Source organism: Tachysurus fulvidraco, chromosome 1 (genome assembly GCF_022655615.1).
Source record: "Tachysurus fulvidraco isolate hzauxx_2018 chromosome 1, HZAU_PFXX_2.0, whole genome shotgun sequence".
NCBI lineage: Eukaryota > Metazoa > Chordata > Actinopteri > Siluriformes > Bagridae > Tachysurus > Tachysurus fulvidraco.
In genome coordinates this window covers 28,570,390-28,591,177 of record NC_062518.1, presented here as the reverse complement: position 1 = coordinate 28,591,177, position 20,788 = coordinate 28,570,390, and the positions used below count along the sequence as shown (strand labels likewise).

The 20,788-nt window shown below is 38.7% G+C and overlaps 3 protein-coding genes and 1 non-coding gene across 5 annotated transcripts; 3 read left to right on the top strand and 1 right to left on the bottom strand.

Annotated features, from left to right (window-relative positions):
- Positions 1 to 139: 139 nt before the first annotated feature.
- On the bottom strand, positions 140 to 8,745 carry chchd7 (coiled-coil-helix-coiled-coil-helix domain containing 7). Of its 2 annotated transcripts, none has more exons than XM_047815222.1 (4): positions 8,687 to 8,745; positions 3,852 to 3,940; positions 2,174 to 2,272; positions 140 to 619 (listed from the first exon to the last, which is right to left on the bottom strand). In XM_047815222.1, exons 2-4 carry the CDS (start codon positions 3,909 to 3,911, stop codon positions 515 to 517), a joined length of 264 nt encoding a protein of 87 aa, XP_047671178.1. In that variant the 5' UTR covers positions 3,912 to 3,940; positions 8,687 to 8,745; the 3' UTR covers positions 140 to 514. The 2 variants fall into 2 exon arrangements, with proteins under 2 accessions (XP_047671178.1, XP_027025031.1); XM_027169230.2 differs by lacking the exon at positions 8,687 to 8,745 and adding an exon at positions 7,211 to 7,396.
- On the top strand, positions 7,655 to 16,945 carry plag1 (pleiomorphic adenoma gene 1). Its single transcript, XM_027169228.2, has 3 exons — positions 7,655 to 7,818; positions 12,801 to 13,128; positions 13,265 to 16,945. The coding sequence occupies exons 2-3, from the start codon at positions 12,893 to 12,895 to the stop codon at positions 14,190 to 14,192; spliced, it is 1,164 nt and encodes a 387-aa protein (XP_027025029.1). The 5' UTR covers positions 7,655 to 7,818; positions 12,801 to 12,892; the 3' UTR covers positions 14,193 to 16,945.
- A 1,558-nt stretch (positions 16,946 to 18,503) lies between these two features.
- rps20 (ribosomal protein S20) lies at positions 18,504 to 20,653 on the top strand. The gene is made up of 4 exons (XM_027169041.2): positions 18,504 to 18,662; positions 19,518 to 19,617; positions 19,796 to 19,869; positions 20,398 to 20,653. Exons 1-4 carry the CDS (start codon positions 18,660 to 18,662, stop codon positions 20,578 to 20,580), a joined length of 360 nt encoding a protein of 119 aa, XP_027024842.1. The 5' UTR covers positions 18,504 to 18,659; the 3' UTR covers positions 20,581 to 20,653.
- On the top strand, positions 19,656 to 19,728 carry LOC113657646. Its single transcript, XR_003444209.2, has one exon. It is a non-coding gene; the product is annotated as a small nucleolar RNA U54 (small nucleolar RNA).
- Positions 20,654 to 20,788: the final 135 nt, after the last annotated feature.

Genomic DNA, 20,788 nt, shown 5'->3' with positions numbered 1-20,788 from the left:
TGCACACCATAGAGTGTACACACAAACACGCACACAAACATGCACACACGCACTACAGGATGGTTAATTAAAGAGTCCTTTGCTTCCTGAAAAAGAAACCCTTACAATTTACACTGAAGTGAAAGAGAAACAACAGCAATTTGATTTTCATTATTTATTTGACTTGTGAATATTCATTGTGAATACTCATATCATATGTAACGGTCTGTGATTTACATTTGTATCTGCCAGATTTGCAGAATGATTTACATAGGATCTCTGTGTGAGCATGTGTTAAAAAAAAAATCATCATGGAAACACTTGCACTCACACAAACTCCATGCAGGTATGTACACACAAATCCTTACACAAGCATGCACATAGACCCACACACTAACATACCACACACACACACCCCTGCCCACCAGGCTGAAATGTAAATAAAGTTTTTAAGGTTTCCTATTAGAAGGATGCACTCATCCACACACTCACACTTCACCTCAGAGAGGCACAGTCAGTGTTCTGCTATTAAAAGTCAGTAGGGCTTCCCTCCCAGAGAAGCTAGCATTTCTTCCCTCTCTCTAGCTGTAGGCATATCAGGCTTTATACCTTCACGCCTTCGTTGTAGCATCACAGTATGCTGAGAGGAAAACAAAGGTGCAGTTTAACATACATACAAACTGTATATGAGTCTAAAAAAAATTAATGGTTATAAAAATTTGTCAAATGTGTGGTGGACTTTTGAAGTCATTCATCATAAAAGCATAATAGTGACAGTAAGAAATTTTTGCACTTTATATCTTTAATGTGTTCATTTATCTAAAATGTTTTCTCTCTTCAAGGGAAACTACAGTGCTTTAAAAAAGAAAAAAGATTCCGTTTTTTTCAGCATTCTACATCTAATTATTCATAAGGACAATGCAACGACGTTTTCACAATTTTTTTTTAAATTGCCAAAAAAAAAACCAAAACACCACAACAACAAAATCTTATTTATTTTTAATAATTTTTTTTAAATAGATTTGCAAAAGAAATCTAAAGACGCTTTTTTACTTTCTCCTTTTGGGTTAGTATGTGTAGATTGATGACCAAAAAAAGTCTACATTTATTTTAAATAAAGATGCAGTGGTTTGAATACTTTCCTTACCCACTGTACATGGTATTAATATGGTTCTTTCTGTCTTTTAATTATATCACTAAACCACCTTATTACAAGTTATTAATCACAAATTAAAAGTAACAGCCTAACCAATGAATATAAACAAATCTATCCTGCACAATTTGCTCTATATTATATTTGTAATTACTGACGCTTAAATAGAAATATTTGCTAAATAAACAAACAAACAAACAAATAAATACAAATCTTAAACCGAGGGAAAACAATAAAGTGGCCTAACATTAGCTGGCTAATCTACATGATCTCACAACTGAGTAATATTGAGTGAAGACGTCAGAAATATGGCCTGTACACCAGAACCAAAGGTTTTAATCAAGCTCTCGAAAAGACTGAAGACTTTATGTTCTAAAGTAAAATCATCCTGTGAATCAAAATCGGCTCATTGCAGAAACACTTCCTTGTTCTTCTACTACATTTGCAATGTAAAATCAATAAAGCTAGAGCTCCAGAAGATGAACACCAGAGCTCCAGAAGATGAACACCAATCGTTATTCATCGGAGGTATAAAAATATTCTAGCAAGGTAATGGATGGCTTAAAACTCTGAGCTACATCATAAAGCTCACACAGAGTGAGTATCTAATCTCACCCCACATAGCTGGTACAACTAGATGATATGGTGAGAAATATCTGCTTCAGATCTTTGCATGGGGTTAAATGATTGTGACGTAGTCTAACAAACCAGCCATCTTCAAGTTGTACTCTGTGCGCAGTGGGATACAGCGGTGGTCAAAATAGTTCGCCATTTGTTTCTAAGTATTTGTTCCCCACTTCAGTATTATGGGAATTTTGGGGTAGATTTAGGACATATTCATTTATTTGATTTGGTAATGGTTTTTGGGAACAAACTGCATTGTAGTCATGTGTTTTGCAGTTGACATGTTGAATCTGTCTGTTCAGAATGTACCTTTTAGATAAGTGAACACACAGTGCTGATGTGATACTGGTGACTAAATGTTTTTTTTTTGTGTGTGTGTGGACAATTTGACCTCAAAATTGGATTTCAAATACTCACCCAGTACTTCCTGCAGTTCTTGTACTCCATGAAGTACGCAGAGCACATGCTCTTATCGTAGTTATATGCTTCCAGGCACTTTTGGGATCCATCACTCTCCTACGCAGAGATGAATCAAATGTAATACTTGTTAGGGGAAGGCGAATTCATATCGTTTGTACAAGAAACGTTAACGTCGACAAATCGTGAATGTGTGTAACTTTCATGAGTACTGAGTGTTTGGTCAGTTTGTGAGAAAATAGCCTTGTGGTTTGTGTATTAATGTTAACAATGTTAACTCCCTTAACAAATAAATTGCTTGGCTTGTGTTCTGCTTTTCATTTAAGCAGCCTTGGTAAAAGTGACTACCAAATGAACACAGATTATATAAAAGAAAGAAATACAAAAGTAATTAAAGGGCACAGCAGGACAAAAAATATATTAATGGAAGTTACTGACAAAATGCTTGCCAGGCATTCATCCAGCAATTAATTAGTAATAAATCATAATAATTATTATATTAATTTATTATATCATTTTATATAATAATAATGATATAAAAAAGGCTACAGTCTATGAGGGCAAAGATGTGATCTTGTATAGATGCAGCATTTTGCTCAGTCATATGCTCACCATCCCACAATGTGTAAAATCATGCAAATGCGGGTCAAGAGCTTCAGTTAAGGTTCAGACGAAACATAAGAATGAAGAAAAGTGTGATCTCTGTGACTTGGTTCTTGTACATGAAACTGTTATATCTCTATAAACTGAATGAGTGACATTTCTGTGGATGGAAAACCTTGTTGATGAGAGAGATCAGATTGGTTTGAACTGCCAGGAAGGATTCAGTAACTCATATAATCAATCTATACAAACGTGGGGAGAAGAAAAGCATCTCAGCATGCACAAAAACACTGAACCTTGAGGTGGATAAGTTACAACAGCAGAAGACCACATCAGCTTCCACTCCAGTCTGCTAGGAACAAGAAACTGAGGCTGCATTGGGCAAAAAAAAAAAAAAATCCTTCATTGTTCAGTCTGAAACTCTCCTGTTCAGTGGAGTCTGTGCACACGACAGGCTCAGATCCTTGGTTTTGGATGCGTTTTTTGTTTTTCGTATCATTCGGTGTAAAAAAAAAAATCCCAAGAGATTTCTGAAATACTCAAACCAGCCCATTTGGAGATCACACTGTTTTTTCCCCATTCTGATATTTTATGTGAACATTAACTGAAGCTCTGGACCAGAATATGCATGATGTTATGCACTTTGCTGCATAATGCAATTAATTCATACACAATTCAATTGTTAGACATCTGATGATCTTATTCCATCGTATTAAAATGTACCAGTGTAGAAAAAACATCACTGCTGTATTTCCAAAGGCGTTGGAAAGCAGCAGACCCATAGGAGAATGAAAAAATGGTGGGAAGTAGACAGGAAGAAAAGAAAAAAACACAAACAAACAAGCAAGCAAAAAAGCAAATACACAAACTGGAGGAAACAAAAGTACAACAAGAGAGTGGATAACAACCGAGAAAGAAAATATACTGCATTTCTTTAGTCATTATTGAATCTCGGTTGGCTTTACATTTAACCTGATTGTGGGTTTACAAGAAGTGGCTGAAAGTTACATACAGTACTGAAAGATGATATGAAAACAAAGAAACACACTAGGCCATACTCATACAGTACCCTGACCTGTATACAAGGGTTGCTGTCTGCGTTCCTCACTTTTCCGGCACTCGACTTGGGGCTCATGATTCAGATGCAGCCGTGATCCGCGTGTGCTGAAAAATAAGAGTTGTGGTCAAAGTATATTTTATGTACATTTTTTGATAGCAACATGCTACTGGAGCTGTAGGAGATGTAACCGGCTGAGATGAGCATCAGGTATGATTGGGCAAATATTATTATTATTATTATTATTATTATTATTATTAAAGAAAAGAAGGACTTATGTGATGTTAATGGTCTTCCTAAGATATCATCATGCAGATCATTCCCATACAAATTTGCTACAGATATCTAGTGGTGTGTTACACGGGTAGTTCAGTTGTCTGCTGTAGAAGATGGTTTACAGTGTATCACAATGTAGTTAGTAGCAATGGCAGTAAAACTTGCTGCTGTTCCAGTGATGATTAGCAAAGCCGACACTTTCCTGCCCTTAAATCTACCCATCAGTACCATCGGCTCTAGCTATGTTATTAATGCATAGTAACTTGGTGTCATGTTACTATCTGTAAAACAAAAATGGACAATTCCAATCAAAATTATAGGCATGCTTACATACTGAATCATTTTTTAACTTTAGCTTTATTAGTAGTATTACTTTACTTTGACTGTTATTTTAGTGTGAGTGCAAAAAAAACACCTGAACAGAAACATCTGAATTTCTGCAGCCACTGAAAATGAACCACAAACATCTGAAGTGATATACATCAGTGTGGCGTTGAGAAGCTCTCGCTCGATTTGTCCATAAAAAAAACCAACAACAATTCACCTTGAGCCCTGTGCACATTAACCTTAATATCATATCTTTTGGTATTTTGAATTTTTGATATTTTGGGTATAAAAATCAAACACTGGTCCGTTTTTTACTTTTGTGATGAGTGATGTATATTGGCCTCCTCAAACTGCAAATCAATGATATAGCTTTAAAGTGGAAATGAAACCAAAAGAGAAGTTTTGTGGCTTTTAGTATGAATATGTGCCAAAGCTACATTTAGAACAGGTATGTACTCAAAATTTACACTCTTTTTTCTTTCTCTCTCCATCACCAATACAGATCAACTATTTGGGAACATCATTTTGCACTTCAGCTTCTCATCAAATTTCCTGTCCAATTAAATGCTCTTTAGAATCTAGTGTCCTGCCCCTAATATAAGAAAAATCACCTGTTGCTGCTGAGTGAAAGACATCATATCAGCATGCATGGGTCATTAATGTGTTACTTTGGCTGTTCCAACATGTCCGTTTTATACACTTTTCCAATGATACGTTGAAGAAGTTCATGGCTTAAATTCATTCACTTTGAAGAAGGAAGCATTTGTGCCAGCTCATGGCTTTGTGACATGATTTGTAACCAATTTTGGGATGTTCACCACAGGTAATGCGAGCAACCTTGGGGTACTGCCTCCACCATGAGTAAGTAGTTACTAATGTACCAATTACCAAATTATGTTTAATCAAATACATGAATATTCTAACATGACATTTATTTTCTAAACTTAAAATTTTAGCCAAAGCCTACAGATGTCTGGATGTCTATATAAATTGGCTTTGTTTGTGTGGTAAACAAAACGCTCAGAGCTATAAGGCGGAGGAGCCGCTCAACATAAAACTTCCTGTTTAAGTGGAAACGACGTCAACACTTCAAATAACGCTGCATGTTTCATGGCACTTCAAGGGGACTTTAACAAGAGAATTTGCCTGTATGTTAATTGATCTAAAGCAAATACATGTATCTACATCTTCTTTTCTAGGTCCTTAAATCTGTTCAGCTCTCCCATTGCTCCACTCAAACACAAACGTCAGGATTCTCTCCATCAATACTTTCATGCTCATCTCATAAATCGCTAACCATACTAGTGGTTTAAGGTGTTGGGCTACCAATTGGAAGGTTGTGAGTTCGATCCTACGTCCACCAAGCTGCCACTGTTGGGTCCCTAAGCAAGGCCCTTAACCCTCAATTGCTCAGGTGTACAAAAATGAGGTAATGTAAGTCGCTCTGGTTAAGAGCGTCTGCTAAATGCTATAAATATAAATACAAACCAAGTTTAAATCTAATGCTCACTTTCTCCACTACTTTTACACTACATTTGTCAGCCAGGTGACATTGTACACAGCAGAAAATGGTATGGTGCGTGAGAAAACAAGCTCTTGTGCCTTTTTATTTAATATCAGCTAACATTGGGACCTGACTATTATACCTCATGTCTGATTTTTTCTTCTTCTAATCTCTCATTTGAATAATTAAAATACAGCATCAACCAACGAATTATCACTAGAATCACGTCACAATCTTAAGATCTCTTACAATCCGGCATCAAGTTAATCTCAAATTAGTCTCAAATTATCTAGCTGGATTAAAGCTGTAAAGTATATTTGATGAAAATTATCTTTAAATTATCTTTAGCCACACCCACAACTCCTCCCATTTCCACAAGACTCCGCCCCCAGGATTGTCATGTAGTGTCTGTGAAACTAGCGTAATACAGTTATACATGTAACGCAGTAATGTAGCGTGTTAGTTCAATTTAATTTATTTGTTTTTCTGTCTTCAGCTCATTTAGCTTTTCTAAGCCACTTAAAACACTTGTGCTGAAGCCACGCCTTTCTTTAGATTTTATTATGACTTACAAACCTTCCAGGTTATTGGAAAACTATTGCACCTTTAAATATGCTTCTTTGTGTATATTTCATTTAATGAGGTAGAGAGAATTAATAAGAAACGCCTTCACGGGCTGAGAACATTGGCTGCTTTTCGAAGATGAAAATTAAAATTCTAAACATTGAGTCAATCGCTAGATTTCAGACCTTATTGTGGTTATAAGACACCAACACCTGAGCAAAAAAGTGACGGTTTTATGGTGCTGCTACTCGAGGCGAAGCTTCAATTCGATTTGACCTCCAATTAAACAGGTGAAGAAAGCTAAGCTAAGCTAAGCTAAATTAAACAGGTGAAGAAAGCTAAGCTAAGCTAAATCTTTGACCGTGTAACATCATTTATCATGAACGAGAATCATCGCAAATTGACTTATGTTGATGGTTAAAAATATTATTAATAAAGTTAATCGGATTTTATATGCAAACATTTCGGTCGTTCATTCATTCATTCATTCATTCACAGGTTGCTAAGCATTGTGTCAAGAGTCCTAACGGTGTAATAAGTTTTAGCGGCTGTTAGCCTGTAAGTTTGTTAGCCTGTTAGCTTGTTAGCCGACTCTCAGCTAAGTGTCAGCTGTTACACAGTGAACAGTTGTGTCTCTGTAATGGACTAAGAGGTAAATCACAACAGTTTGAACAATTAAGTAGACGTGTTTAATATTTTTACTCACCGGTTATTGCACCCCAAGCTGCAGAAACAGTGTGTCCTCACATCACTGAGTTACAGAGACATACAGCAGCTTTCCTTCATGTCAAACCGAAAGGCATACGAAACACAACACAACACAACTTTAGTCCCGCCCCTCGAGTGATTGACAGCAAGGACTGACGAATCTGCAGCGAGAGCTAAAATAAACCGGTCGCTACCCCGTCGACGGACAGGTCTTCTAGCCACTAATTCGGAGTCTCTGGCACTTTTAACCCACCTATTGTTTTAAATAGAAATCAACCGAAGTCATTTAGATTGACAGAATCGACGACGAGTACGAAAATTTTGATTTTCTGAAAGGTACGGCTGTGAGAGTGAAATATGAAAATGACAGGGTTGTACCCCAATCACAGAGAGCAAGGGGGGCGGGGCGACGGAGTGGGCGTGGCTAACGGGTTCGGTTGCACCGCAGCGCATAGCCTACACAATGGCTGCTGGAAAGAGGAGAAAGCAAACAATTTTCAGGCCCCGCCGCGTCCAGCAAAAAATATGAGAAAAAAATTTATTAAAATTCGGAAAATAAGTGAAAGTCAAGGAAAACGCCCTAGAAAGGATGTTAAAGCTCCAACGGTAAGTTTTGCGCAAATTAAGTAAATTGTTACGTTGTTCTTGAATTAAAATATCGGTGTTATTCAAATTATGAGAGTGAGGGTGAGCTAGGGGGAAAAAAGTTTGCGTTAATCAGCGCCCAGTTTGGGAACTGAGAGAAAAAGCAGCGGAAGATAAAAAAATGCATAGAAAATTACTATAAATGAAGGTGTTCTCTCTGGTCACCTCGCGTTTCTCTGCAAATCAACGTCAACACACGGAGGAAACGCTGGAGTTTAAAAAAAAGTCGGGGTAAAAGTTTTTTTTTCTCTCCGTCTCTGAATATAATAAGGTCGGCTGTACGGGGAAGCCGTAGCAGAAACGCACGCCCGTTTAAATATGGGGGAGAAAAACAAAACAAAACAAAACCCAAAAAAAATTCGTATAAAATGCACGCGCACTCGTGCTGCTCAAATTTTGACACACACACGCAGGCGAGACGACAGTAAACACCGTGCTGTCGGCGGAATCGCGTTTGCATGCGTCCTGTTGTGCGTTAACGCCGAAATTTGCGTTTTAAAGGTGTTAAAAGAGTTTCGTTTCACCACGTGATTTAAAGTTTTTTCCCCTTCGGTTCAAGAGTCACGGTCGTATTTTGCCTCTGATCGTGTATAACGCAGGAGGCGAGTGATCATATACTGCGTTTCCGTGTGGTTTCGGGGGCGATCGGCGCCAGGAACTTCACTTTGCTTGTCAATATCGCAAACAACCAAAATGGAGGGAGAAGTTAAGGGGGAATAATTGGCCGAAGCTAAACATATTCTCCCCCCGTGTGTCCTCTCCATCTACAAACCTCGTGTTCGGGTCCATAACAAATCCGACAGCGTGCTGATTTCTATTAGAAACTCACCTTTTCTTTGCATTTGAGTGGCGCAAGTGAGGACTGAGATTGTGTCAAATCGAGGTGTTTCCTAGCACAGCCTATGGTGGTGTGTGTGTGGTCAGTCATCATCAGAGGTGTATATGTATGCGATTGTGTGGTCAGGTCCATCACACCATCACGTATGTAATGTTGCGTTTATGGACGCACTCGCTTTCTTCACCAAAAACACATAGGATTAGTCCGAAGTTTGTTTTGTTTTGGTTTGGGTTTTTTTTTTTTTTTTTGGAGTTCTGCTGATGCGTGCGTTTGGATGACGGAGCATGCAAGAAGGTGGGGGCTGGGGTTACCTTCTGAGACAGTGGCACGCATGAAGCCCACGTGGGACGGTGTGTGTTGGTGGTCCGGCTGCTGTGGACTCCACGTGTTGTTGGGGTCCATGTGGCGCGCGTGGACAGTCGCGGCTTGCCGGAGTGCGCGTGATGGAGACGCAGCTCGGATATGCAAATTAAACCCGACGCTTTCAACCTCGTGGCGTCTCGGTTTGTTTGTGTGTCGCGTTTCCGCTCGAGAGACGCAGCCAAGTGCATAACAACGTCCTAAACCTCACAGGCTACTACCGCACTAAGTAGTGTGTGAAAAATAGCACGCGATTTCTGGTAACCATGGTAACCTCCGACGGTGTACTCACTGTGTAGTGCGGTTTGAGCTGCAGCCCATGTGCAGTCTGGTGCCGCAGATCAAAATCATGCTCATAATGTGAAAAGTTCTTAATGAAGGGATTTGTGATGTTTTGAAAAAGATGTACAAGCTTCTTGATGATGTTCTTGTGGCGTTCCTGGCCGTTTGTATTACCATTTATACCTGAAAACAATTAAAAACAAGTTTGCTGGAATTTTACTGCACTGTTCTGGTTTGTGTCAGAAAAAAATGATGTTGTTCAATCCAGTCATTTGGATAGTAATGTTTTGATGTGGGCTGTAATTGAACTTTTTTCTGTTTTGCTTCAAAATGACTAAATTAATTAAGAAGATATAATTTTGCTAGTTTTAATATCTCTCCTGTTTACTCGTGAAATGAGATTTTGTTTTATTATTGTTGAGAGTTGTATGCGTATGTGCTGTTTGTTTTGACTTTAAAGGAAGTGATTTAGGATTTTAAGGTCTGAAAAATGTTTTCAGTATTTTTGCTCTAATATGTGCTAAACATAATGGTTATAATTTTTTTAAAAGTCTTTTATAAGATGAAAAATCATCTCTTCAAGCTGATCCATTATTTTAGGAGGAAAAAACTTATTGCATTCAAAAATTTTCAGAAAAGTTTTCTTGTGGTTTCATACGTTTTCTTTTTTCTGTAATGTGTTATTTAAATGATGCTGAATGCTAATGAATTGTTTATCAATGCTGAACAAATAATTGTTACTGGATAAATTATCTTTCAAAGTATGTAGAAATTTGAAATTTGATTAAGGTTTCTAGTTCTTTCTGTGCACCAAAACAGTTTCCCTATCTACAAGTTGATTAAATGTTTCCTCAACAATTTGGGTAATAAATTTGCTGAATTAATTTAAGATAAACATGTATATTTATATAAGAAATGTATCTGAAAAATAATTATGTTGAATTAGTATTAAAGAATTCAATTTATTATAGAGAATTTCACCTCAGGTTCATAACTTGTAAATTTCTTTGTTTTTAGTTAATAACTATCACTTTAAAATAAGGCTAACAATTTAGCATCACTGAAAATATACAATTGTCATTGTTTTTAGTTTTTTAAATTAAATTTTTAAAATAGTACCTTTTATGAATTTACACTACAGTATGCATTGAAATACAAAAGAAAATGTTTATAAAAGTGAATGTTGCTGACTTCTGAGAAAAGTCTGAACTCATTTCTAAAGTCTGAAATCATTCAACCAAAAAGTTCATGGAAAATGCTGATTGTTCAATCTGTCACTCATGAAAAACAATAGAGCAGGATAGAGGAATATTCAACCCATACAGCAGTTTGCCAGTATGTGGACTTTGATAAAGAAACGCATTTCTAAAGGAATTGTTCAGGGTTCTAGATATAACTTTAGGGTCTTAAATGTAAGTGCTGAGTTCTAATGGGTAGATAACCAGACATTTGGTAGTCCTCTGTACAAGATCAAAGATATACAGGGCTGTCCATGTACAACTGAATTGATAAGGATGGAAAGTAGAAGTGAGTACTAAAGGGATCAATATATCTGCTGCGTATTTTTGGCTATAAATATTTGGATAAATATTACAATACAGCTCAAAAAGTTGCCAAAAAATACATAAATCTGGAGCCACATTTAGTTATCCAACAGTTTGACCAACGGCACCACAGAAGTGCCATGTTTCTGACTTCAGTTCTTTCATAGCATCAGAAATAGAATATTTATCTCCCTCCGTTCCTTGTTTTAAAGCATATTATTCATTTATTACAGTGAAACTACTACCAAATGCAGGTAGTCACTAGAGTAAGAAAAGTCATGCACTAACAGGTCCAGTGGGATTCATTTGGTTGCAGATACCTTGTAATTAATGACTTTAAGTGTCTGATGATATTTTATTTCTGATATTTCCCATTATGAACTAGATGCTGTAAGTGATGATACATGTATCGTAGTAGGTTATTGTGTTTGAGACTTCATATTAAATGCTGCAATTCATTACAGTTTTCTGAAGGGTTCTTCTTAATCTGAGCATGATACAAGACAAGGATTGCTGTACATCCAAAAGGTGTAAGCTTATGTGTGGAAATTTGTTTGAAAATTGCAGTTATTTTTACTTAAAGTTGTAAACCTATGCAATTTATTTACTCAGGTCCAATAACACAGACGTACAGAGCAGTCCATGCCTAATTGGACAGACATTTTGCTGCTTTGGCACTCTGTGAACACGTCTGAATCTGAGATGAACCAATAGTTATGAATAGGCTTTAATATCAAGCATATGTAGCCTACATTTATATCAGGTGAACCGTGTAGGAATTACACACGGGTTTTCTACATAGTTCTCCCATTTTATAATCCCAGACGTAATTTGGTAATTGACTGCTCAGTTATTTCTTGGCCAGTCGTGTGTTGTTACATCAATCCTTGAAGCGCAGGAGACCTGACAAAAGGTGTAGAATTGATTCAAGATTTTGCATTTGCATCTGGAGTCTGTTACCGTTGTCAGTGCCAGTAAAGGAAGCCATCACAAGACTGAGAAGCAGTATAAATCAATCAGAAAAAGAGTCAAGACAAATGACCTGTGTGATGCAGTGTTTGGTATACACGCAGGACACACACTATAAACACACCGTTTTTTTTTTGTCCTCAGAGAACATACACCCAGGTAACCACTGGTAGCTTTTAGAAATGTGCATTAAACTCCTGTGCAATATAATCTTATGGCTAAACGAGACGAAGACAAACCCGTACCAAGAGTCATAGGAAGAGGAAAGTTGGAGAAAAGGGAACTGCTCACAATATAAAGCCTGCTACCTCATACTATCTAGCATGAAAGATGGTGTCGTGACCATGTATGGCTTAGAACCCATTACTTTAACGGAAGACAAAAGTCCCCAAAACAAGCAGGAACTGAAAACAGCCTGCAGAGAATAACCAGGAAAGATACCCAGTGTCTGGTGATGTCTAAGAGTCACAGACTTCAGGAAGTCATCAATCGCAAGGGATTTGCAACCAAGTACTAAGTTACAGTTTTAATAAGAATTGTGTCCATGTGTTCATCCACTTTCTTATATTTCTCTGAGACTGTGTTTAAAAAACAACAACAAAAAAATACCTCTGTTCTGTTTGTCTCACTTGAAATGTATATAAACATGCAAACAAGCAAACGATAAATTTAGGCTAACATTTAACACTGCAGTCTTTTTTTTTTCATTTTAATTCTGCTTTTGAAGAGAGACACAGCAATAATCACTGTTCATTTTAAACTGTGATCATTTTCACCATTGTTTATTGTTTGCTAGGTGTTCCATGATTCAACCCTTGTATTTCATGCTGCAGCAGAATTTAGAATCACTGTTTTATCAAACAAAAATGCAAGATGATTGTCCAGCGTCTGATCTGCTTTTTTTCTCTCTTCTTTTGGAAACCTACCATCATCTTCTCTCACTTCCTCAGTGCCTGTCCTCTCTGTGGTGTTGAAAATTCAGCCTCTGTCACCCTGTCAGTGATCGGACACATCTCTGGTGTCCGCTGCGTGCTAAGTCACCATGGCCACAGTTACTCCCGACGATGACTGCCCCAACCCGGCAGAGCACGATCGAGTGAGGAAGAGGAGGCCTGAGGGGAAAGGGAGGAAAAACTTCCCGTGTCAGCTTTGCGAAAAGGCGTTCAACAGCGTGGAGAAGCTGAAGGTGCACTCCTACTCGCACACAGGCGAGAGGCCGTATCGCTGCACACACACCGACTGCACCAAGGCCTTCGTCTCAAAGTACAAACTGCTACGGTAGGTCCCAATGGGATGCACACACAGTCTGACTAACAGATGCCTAAAAGCAGACTACTAAACCTTATCCCCAACACACTTTTTCTTGCTATCCTGTTCTTTCAGTATAATGATGCGTGTTAGTTTGTTTCCACAGCCACATGGCCACCCACTCACCTGAGAAGACCCACAAGTGTAGCTACTGCGAGAAAATGTTCCACCGCAAAGACCACCTCAAAAATCACCTGCACACACATGACCCTAACAAGGAGGCTTTCAGCTGTGCCGAGTGCGGCAAGAGCTACAACACCAAGCTGGGTTTCCGAAGGCACCAGGCTCTGCATGCGGCACATCGCGGTGACCTCACCTGCCAGGTGTGTCTGCGGCCATATCCCAGCACCACACTGCTGCTCGAGCACCTGCGTGCCCATGCCGGAAAAAGCGCTACAGCTGCAGCCAAGGAAAAGCGGCATCAGTGTGAGCACTGTGAGCGCCGATTCTACACCCGCAAAGATGTGCGGCGCCACCTAGTGGTGCACACGGGTCGCAAGGACTTTCTGTGCCAATACTGTGCGCAGCGCTTCGGGCGCAAAGACCACCTAACTCGGCATGTAAAAAAAAGCCACAGCCACGAGCCGCTGCGTGTGAAGGCGGAGCCGCTGGAGCCCTCAGAGCCACACGCCTACCTGTTTGGCCACGCCTCCTACTCTCCACCACCACCACCACTCCGTCCCGAGCTGGAGAGCTACCTTCTAGAGCTGCAGGCGGAGGAGGTGCCGAAGCTGAGTGCTGCTGCCACGACCTCTGGAGAAACACCTCCTTCTTTTGACTTCCTGTCTCCTCTGTTTAACTTCCTGCCCTATGGGCAAGGGGCAGGGCCAGGCTTGGGGGTTTCCTACAGCCAGGAGGAGGGGCTCCCTGTGATGACGCCTTCTCAGGACACTCCCGATCCTCTTGGCCCAATTCACACGCTTGCGCATCCACACATGCTTTCACAGACGCACGCTCTCACCACAAGTTACACACACTCGCCAAGCCTGAATACAACCACCACCCTGCCTCGCTTTCACCAGGCCTTCCAGTGATCCAAAACATACACATTAAGCTACCGTAGCAATTACATGCACCTACACACATCAACTTGGCACTTAAAATAAATGCAAAAAACACACCAAGATAACACTTATTACTTAAATCAGTGACACTTCTAAAATGATCACCTGCTCATTTAAATCTATTTCAGTCTACAGTTTATAAGTTAGCAATAGAAGATGTTGAACATCTTGACAGCTGGCATTCGAAACAATCAGTCTGGTTTACGAACATGTATGTGCCTTGGTTTGCAGTGAAGTTTTGCTCTCAGACTCTGAGCACTGAGTGCATATAGCTTTCCCATTTAGCACTTTCTAGATGTTGAAGTTCCATCAAAGCTAAACATTGAGTTTTTTTCCTGATATTTTTATTGATCACTTTATTTGTTGGCTCACAAGCAAAAGGGTACTGAAATGCCAGCATCTGAGTGACTATACACAGCCAAAGGCAACCAAAACCCTCAGAGCCACAGTGTGGAAGGCTCATCTTGTTTTGCCTTTTTTTTTTTCCCTTTAAAATAAACTTTTTTAAATGGCCGTTTGCCTTCATGCTGCTGCTCGTTTTAAGGGCCTTAAACTTTACCAGTGCAGATCTGCTTCACTATACAAAGCAATAAAGGGAAACATGGACTGACTTTACATAGACTATCATATGTAGACACAAACAGCTCTTAAACACCCCTTTCATATTTTTCACCCCTCTGTTTGTCCTTTCATTGCTTTTTCTTTTCTTTTTTGGTCCTGGACTTTAGACACCAACACAACCTTCAACCTCATCTGCCAGAATGCTGTCCATTGCACTGATTCTGATTCTCATCAATTTTTATATATATATATATATATATATATATATATATATATATATATATATATATATATATATATATATATATATAATTCAGTTGTATGGCTCTGTGCTGTTGCATACGAAGCGCACACAGAAGCCCTGCAAATAACATACGCAGTCTGTGAAGAAGCTCTTTTGTGAATAAGATACATTTCTATGGATAGTTTTGCGGACTCTAGACGTCTCCAGAGGCTGTAAAACACACCTACATTTGGCACAGTCCTTTTCGCAATCCCCCCCAGCCAAAACCCTGTACAGATGTGTATTTGTGGGTGGGGGTGTGGCAGGGACGACAGAGGTGCCTGCTGAGTGAATGTTGGGGCTCATGTTTATTATACATTGGGAGCTGAAGGTTATTGGATGCTGGAAAGCCTCCAGGTTGGGCATATTTTTCATACTAGCACTTTCTATAGAATCTGATGCCTTGGTTTTTGTCATGTTATAAATATGTATTTTATGTTAAACAATCTTTTGCATCAAATGTTTAGATGTCATATATAGCTTTTAGCAGATTGTGTGTGAGTGTGTGTGTGTGTGTGTGTGTGTGTGTGTGTGTGTGTGTGTGTGTGTATACAGTATATATATACATACATACATGCACAGGAAGTATATATGTAAAATGCTAAGAGTGTGATATTTTTACAGGTACACGTCATACAGTGTTTTTTGTAAATGTCTTTTGTTTTTGCTTTATTGCACAAAACGTCTGTGTCTCTCACTGAGATTTTATTGCGAATGGTTTATTCCACCCACACTTCTTCTTCTTCTTCTTCTTCTTTTTCAAAGCACTTCCATTGTTTTCAAAGGGTTTTTATAAATATATTCCAAAATCTGCAGTTTGTAAATACTTCAGTATTGAAAAAAGTGTATAAAACTGGGAAGACCAGAAAGCCTCAATATTTTTAAGGTGTGAAATAGCGATGTCATTCGATGCTGCTGAGTGGCTGACGGATTGTGCAGAAAAGCTGATCGAAGTGCTCGGCTTCCGAGCGCGTTTTCATTGGGAGACACAGACCTTTAGCAATTCTCCTGTTCAATGTCAGTGGTACCATCCCGCATTGTGTATATTTTGTGAGAGTGGAACCTTCTCTCGACTTGGATAATGCTGCTAATGGACATGGCATAGCCCATGATGGCGCAACAGAACTTTTAGTGTCCCCCCTCCCCCCATCCTTCTTTCAGATCCATGAAATGTTTGAAGGAGTATAGACGTGTGTACTGTCCGTGTCCTATTTCCATGTGTCAGTAAAGCGATGTAGTTCTTATCAAAGCTGATTAGGAGCTGGATGTTGCCTCAGCCGTGCTTCGAGGGAAATGTCTTTGTAGAGCTGAACTCTGAGTGACCTTTTAAAGACAAGAAGAGAAGGAGGTTTTGTTCAAGAGAAGGCATTCCATCCATTATGGTGTTTTACATGGTGTCCTTATTGTTTTTAATCACATTTCTGTAATGCCATCCTGTGATAGTGGCTTTTGCTAATCAATGTATATGTTACCATAATGTACTTTTACAAACTACTGTTGTATGTGTATATCCCAAGACAGATTGATTCATAATTTGTGTGTGTGTGTGTGTGTGTGTGTGTGTGTGTGTGTGTGTGTGTGTGTGTGTGTGTGTGTGTGTGTGTGTGTTGAGAACTTGCTGCTGCAGCCTGTGTATTCTTTTGTCTCCAGATGACATCATCCAAAGAGAAAGTTATTTAGCGGCTGGCTGGAGGAGCCAGTTGTTTGCTGTAGAAGGTGAATGGCAAAGTGTGAATGTGTGCGTGTTTTGTGTCTGAGAAAGAAAGCGTGTATCTGTGTGCATTCAGACGACCTTTGCTGCTATGTGAGGAGAGGAGAGATTTGGTCCAGTGTTAATACAGTTCACAGTACTGAGAGCTCAATAAACATACCAGAAGGACTCATGTTCCACATTGTTGTTTTTTTTCTTGTCCATGTCAAATTCATTAAAGGTTAGAAACAAACATACTTCGTTTTGAACAAACTGCAAAAGGGTAATGGGATTGAAAAATTAGAGAAAATATTTAAACATTATACATGTTGCATAAAGTAAATTAGGATATTATGTTGGTCAGAGGAAATATATGTGCTATTATTGCAGTATAATTAAATATAATAAAGCATTATTTTTGTTTGTATTGTTATTATTATTATTATTATTGTTATTATTATTAGTAGTAGTAGTATTATTAATAATAAAGAAATCCATACATATGCATATACATATATCACTAATATATTGGAAATAAAATATTGAAACCACTCAAATAAAATAATGTTAGTATTTGCATTTATACAATAATTTTACAGGATGCACTACATTATCTTATATCCATTAGATGTTTTCTTTAGTTGTGTGTTTTAAAGGAGATCTGAATGCAGTGTCTGATTTTTGAATGCAGCATGCTCGTTTTTGATACCAGGGAACTGAGCCGGACAGTCCAAAATATTCCTCTTTTTCCACGTTTACTGGGAATATGAGTATTTTTGGGGTTTTCGGAAATTGCCTGTCCGTTGACCCTCGTCTCTGTTGGAGATTCGGTGCTTAGAACTAGAGTATCCAGAGACTGAAATGGTTTATGGGACAAAATGTTTCTGTCCTCTCCTGAAATCACTGATATGATGATGTATTATCTATAAAAGTGAGCACGCCTGAGGCTGCTCTGAAAGACTCATCTGTGTACAGTATATCAACCTGTATATCGTTTACGTCGTCAGCCATTTCCCTCTCTGCTCATCGACGAACCGTACGACATGCTGTCGATTTTATCCTCTTTTTTAATTTAAAAAACAAAAACAAAAAGGTATTAAAAGTGCTGTAATTTATACGTTTCCTTGTCCCAATGTCTATCGTTTGATAAATAAAGCCTTTTATACTATATTTTTTCTTTACTAATTTCAAATGGAGCAGAACCTAAAAACATCTTATTAATTTGTATTAAGTAAACTACACTATGTTTATTCTGTATTTTTTTTTCCCTAAATGCCTTTTTATTGTGGCTTTTATAAATCTGTGACGATTATAAATGTACATAGTATGGTATAGCTATGATGATCTTATTTTGCTCTTTGATTAGATTATTGTCCAGAGATGCATTGTTACCTGTTTTATATTGTTTACTTGAAGTTTGCAGCCTTTTTTGTTTTTATATATTTATCATTTGCTAATAATTGGTTACTTGTGAGAAAAGTACATTCAGGTAAATGGTTGTATAAATTCGGTATAGTATCTCTGCTTATAACTAGTGATACACAACATGGCAGTCGACACTGAACTAACAGTGAACACACATCCTGAAGCTCCCAGTGAACCCACTGACCCTCTGTCCTGCTTCTGGACGCTGACGTCAATGGGCGGAGACGCTGTCAATCATTTGTCATATCAGCCAATCCGTTCACGCGGTCTACTCCCGCCTTATATTTGCTCTTTCTATTGGTTGGATATGAAGGGACGCAGTCGTCGCGCAGTACCCGGATGTTGTATATAAGCCGCTGAGCAGGCCGTTAAGCCTTCCTTTCTCCGTGAACAGAGCACACTGTGTGTTTTGTGTTTCCTGGCTCACCGCTGTTCGCTTTTTTAACCGTACGAATAAGTCGGTCAGGAATACCTAATTATGGTAAATGTTTTAAAAGATTTTTCTATGATAGATTTTTATTTCGCCACGTCGAAGTTAGTCAGATTATTCTGTAATTTAGTTGTTTTTCTGTGCGCGTGAACCACGTGTTAGCTGGTTAGCTTGTGTTTTAAGTAAACTTCAGAATCAGAATCAGCTTTATTGCCAGGCGTGTTTTCACATGTTTTAGTGACAGAAGCTCCACAGTGTAACAGAATGGCATATACAGTGTAGACGAAACTTGGATGTTATTGATGATTGCCCTATCTATCTGTTTGGGCTGAATAGTTTCACATTGCATATAAACTAACCATGTGAATGTCTTTTATTTGTTTTGTGTAATGTGTGTTTACACACTTGCACATTAAATCAGCCCATAATGCACACTGCTTTGCGTCAACTTCCTGCATTCTCATTAATTCAGGGCTGACTTGCCAGGTCACCTTATTCAGTGGCTTTGGCCTTTTGTGTTTTGTGACGACTAGTCACAAAACTAGGCAATGCACTCTACCAGGCTATGGATTAAAAGCACTGCGTGTTTGTGTTTTTTTTTTTTTTTTTTTTTTTTTTTTTTTTTGGTTTTTTTTTAGTCCACACACGAAATGTGTACCATGACCTGTGGTAGCTCAGTGGTTTAGGTGTTGGAATACTGACCAGGAGGTCATTGGTTCGAATCCCAGGTCCACAAAGCTGCCACTGAACAAGGCCCTTAACCCTCAATTGCTCAGTTTTGTAAATTGAAAAACTAAATCACTCTGGATAAGGGTGTCTGCTAAATACCAGAAACGTAAATGAAATGTACAATAAGGTTCCAGATTTACTTCTTACAAAGTACCCTGATGGTTGTCTAACTTGCAGGCATTCAAAGACACTGGCAAAGCTCCCGTTGAGCCCGAGGTGGCCATTCACCGCATCCGGATCACCCTCACCAGCCGTAATGTCAAGTCTCTTGAAAAAGGTTAGTAATTGAGTATACTTTCCCTTTCCAGCATCCTATGGCAATGAGGACACCCTAAATTAAAATGATTCAATAGCTGAATTACAAATTATACGCTATTCTGAGCCAGTGCCTCTGTCCAAGCTTAGGATATGCCTTATGTTTTTTCACTAATATGAATCTGTTGCACCTTCAACAGTCTGTGCTGATCTGATCCGTGGTGCCAAGGAGAAGAGCCTTAAGGTGAAAGGACCAGTGCGCATGCCCACTAAGGTAAATAATACAGATCAACAGGAATTTTCAAAATGAGAACTTCATGTGTTTTTGGTGAAATGTGAAGTCTACTAGGTAATTGTCTAATCATACAAAGAAAATGTTACACGCACCACAAACGAAGCAGAATGATGAGCTAATTGTGTGTTAATATGTACTATGGAAAGTGTGCAAGGCTATATAAACACTGACCATTTAGAGGTGCTCTTGCTCCATGCAGCGTTTGAGTCCGGCAACTGTAGTGGAGCCACTGGTGGGATTCAGTATAATCCAGGTCGTTTAAAGGAAGTTATTTCTCTGGTTTTTCAAGTGAAAAGGAATGGTCAAGCCTGTTTGTCCAGCAAGCAGCTATCCGCTGTGCACAGTTATTAGTTGGAACAGTTATTTTGGAAAGTCTTTTAATGTTTTGATGTGTGTCCTGGGAATTATCAGCACAAGGACTTTTTAAAAAAAACTCAAAATGTAAATTGCAGTGAAGGGTTAGAATGCCTGTTCTATGCTATAATCCAGTCACTTTTTCAATTTCAGACTCTGCGCATCACCACCCGTAAGACTCCTTGTGGAGAGGGTTCCAAGACCTGGGATAGGTTTCAGATGAGGATCCACAAACGTCTCATTGACCTTCACAGCCCGTCTGAGATTGTAAAGCAGATTACCAGCATCAGCATTGAGCCTGGTGTTGAAGTTGAGGTTACCATCGCTGATGCATAAGCTGCTTTAACTGGTCAGAATAAACAGCACTGTACCATTCAAGTCTGCACATTAAAAGAAATTTTCGATAAAACATGCTGTGGTTTTCTTTGGTCTGTGTTCAAGCACAACTTGTCAATTTGTGTTTAAAAAAAAAAGTGGGCAGAGTATTTGATTCTTTCTACATGATGGAAGCACAAGCTTGCACTTTTCCCAATACTTGCATAAA

Excerpts from the sequence above, each read along its gene's own strand:
- rps20 (XM_027169041.2), top strand. Across the intron at positions 19,618-19,795 it reads TGTCAAGTCTCTTGAAAAAG|TCTGTGCTGATCTGATCCGT; the intron begins GTTAGTAATTGA and ends CACCTTCAACAG. Across the intron at positions 19,870-20,397 it reads CAGTGCGCATGCCCACTAAG|ACTCTGCGCATCACCACCCG; the intron begins GTAAATAATACA and ends TTTCAATTTCAG.
- chchd7 (XM_047815222.1), bottom strand. The coding sequence starts at position 3,911 with ATGAGCCCCAAGTCGAGTGCCGGAAAAGTGAGGAACGCAGACAGCAAC. Across the intron at positions 2,273-3,851 it reads ACAGCAACCCTTGTATACAG|GAGAGTGATGGATCCCAAAA; the intron begins GTCAGGGTACTG and ends ATCTCTGCGTAG. Across the intron at positions 620-2,173 it reads AGAACTGCAGGAAGTACTGG|CATACTGTGATGCTACAACG; the intron begins GTGAGTATTTGA and ends TTTTCCTCTCAG.
- plag1 (XM_027169228.2), top strand. The coding sequence starts at position 12,893 with ATGGCCACAGTTACTCCCGACGATGACTGCCCCAACCCGGCAGAGCAC. Across the intron at positions 13,129-13,264 it reads TCAAAGTACAAACTGCTACG|CCACATGGCCACCCACTCAC; the intron begins GTAGGTCCCAAT and ends TTGTTTCCACAG.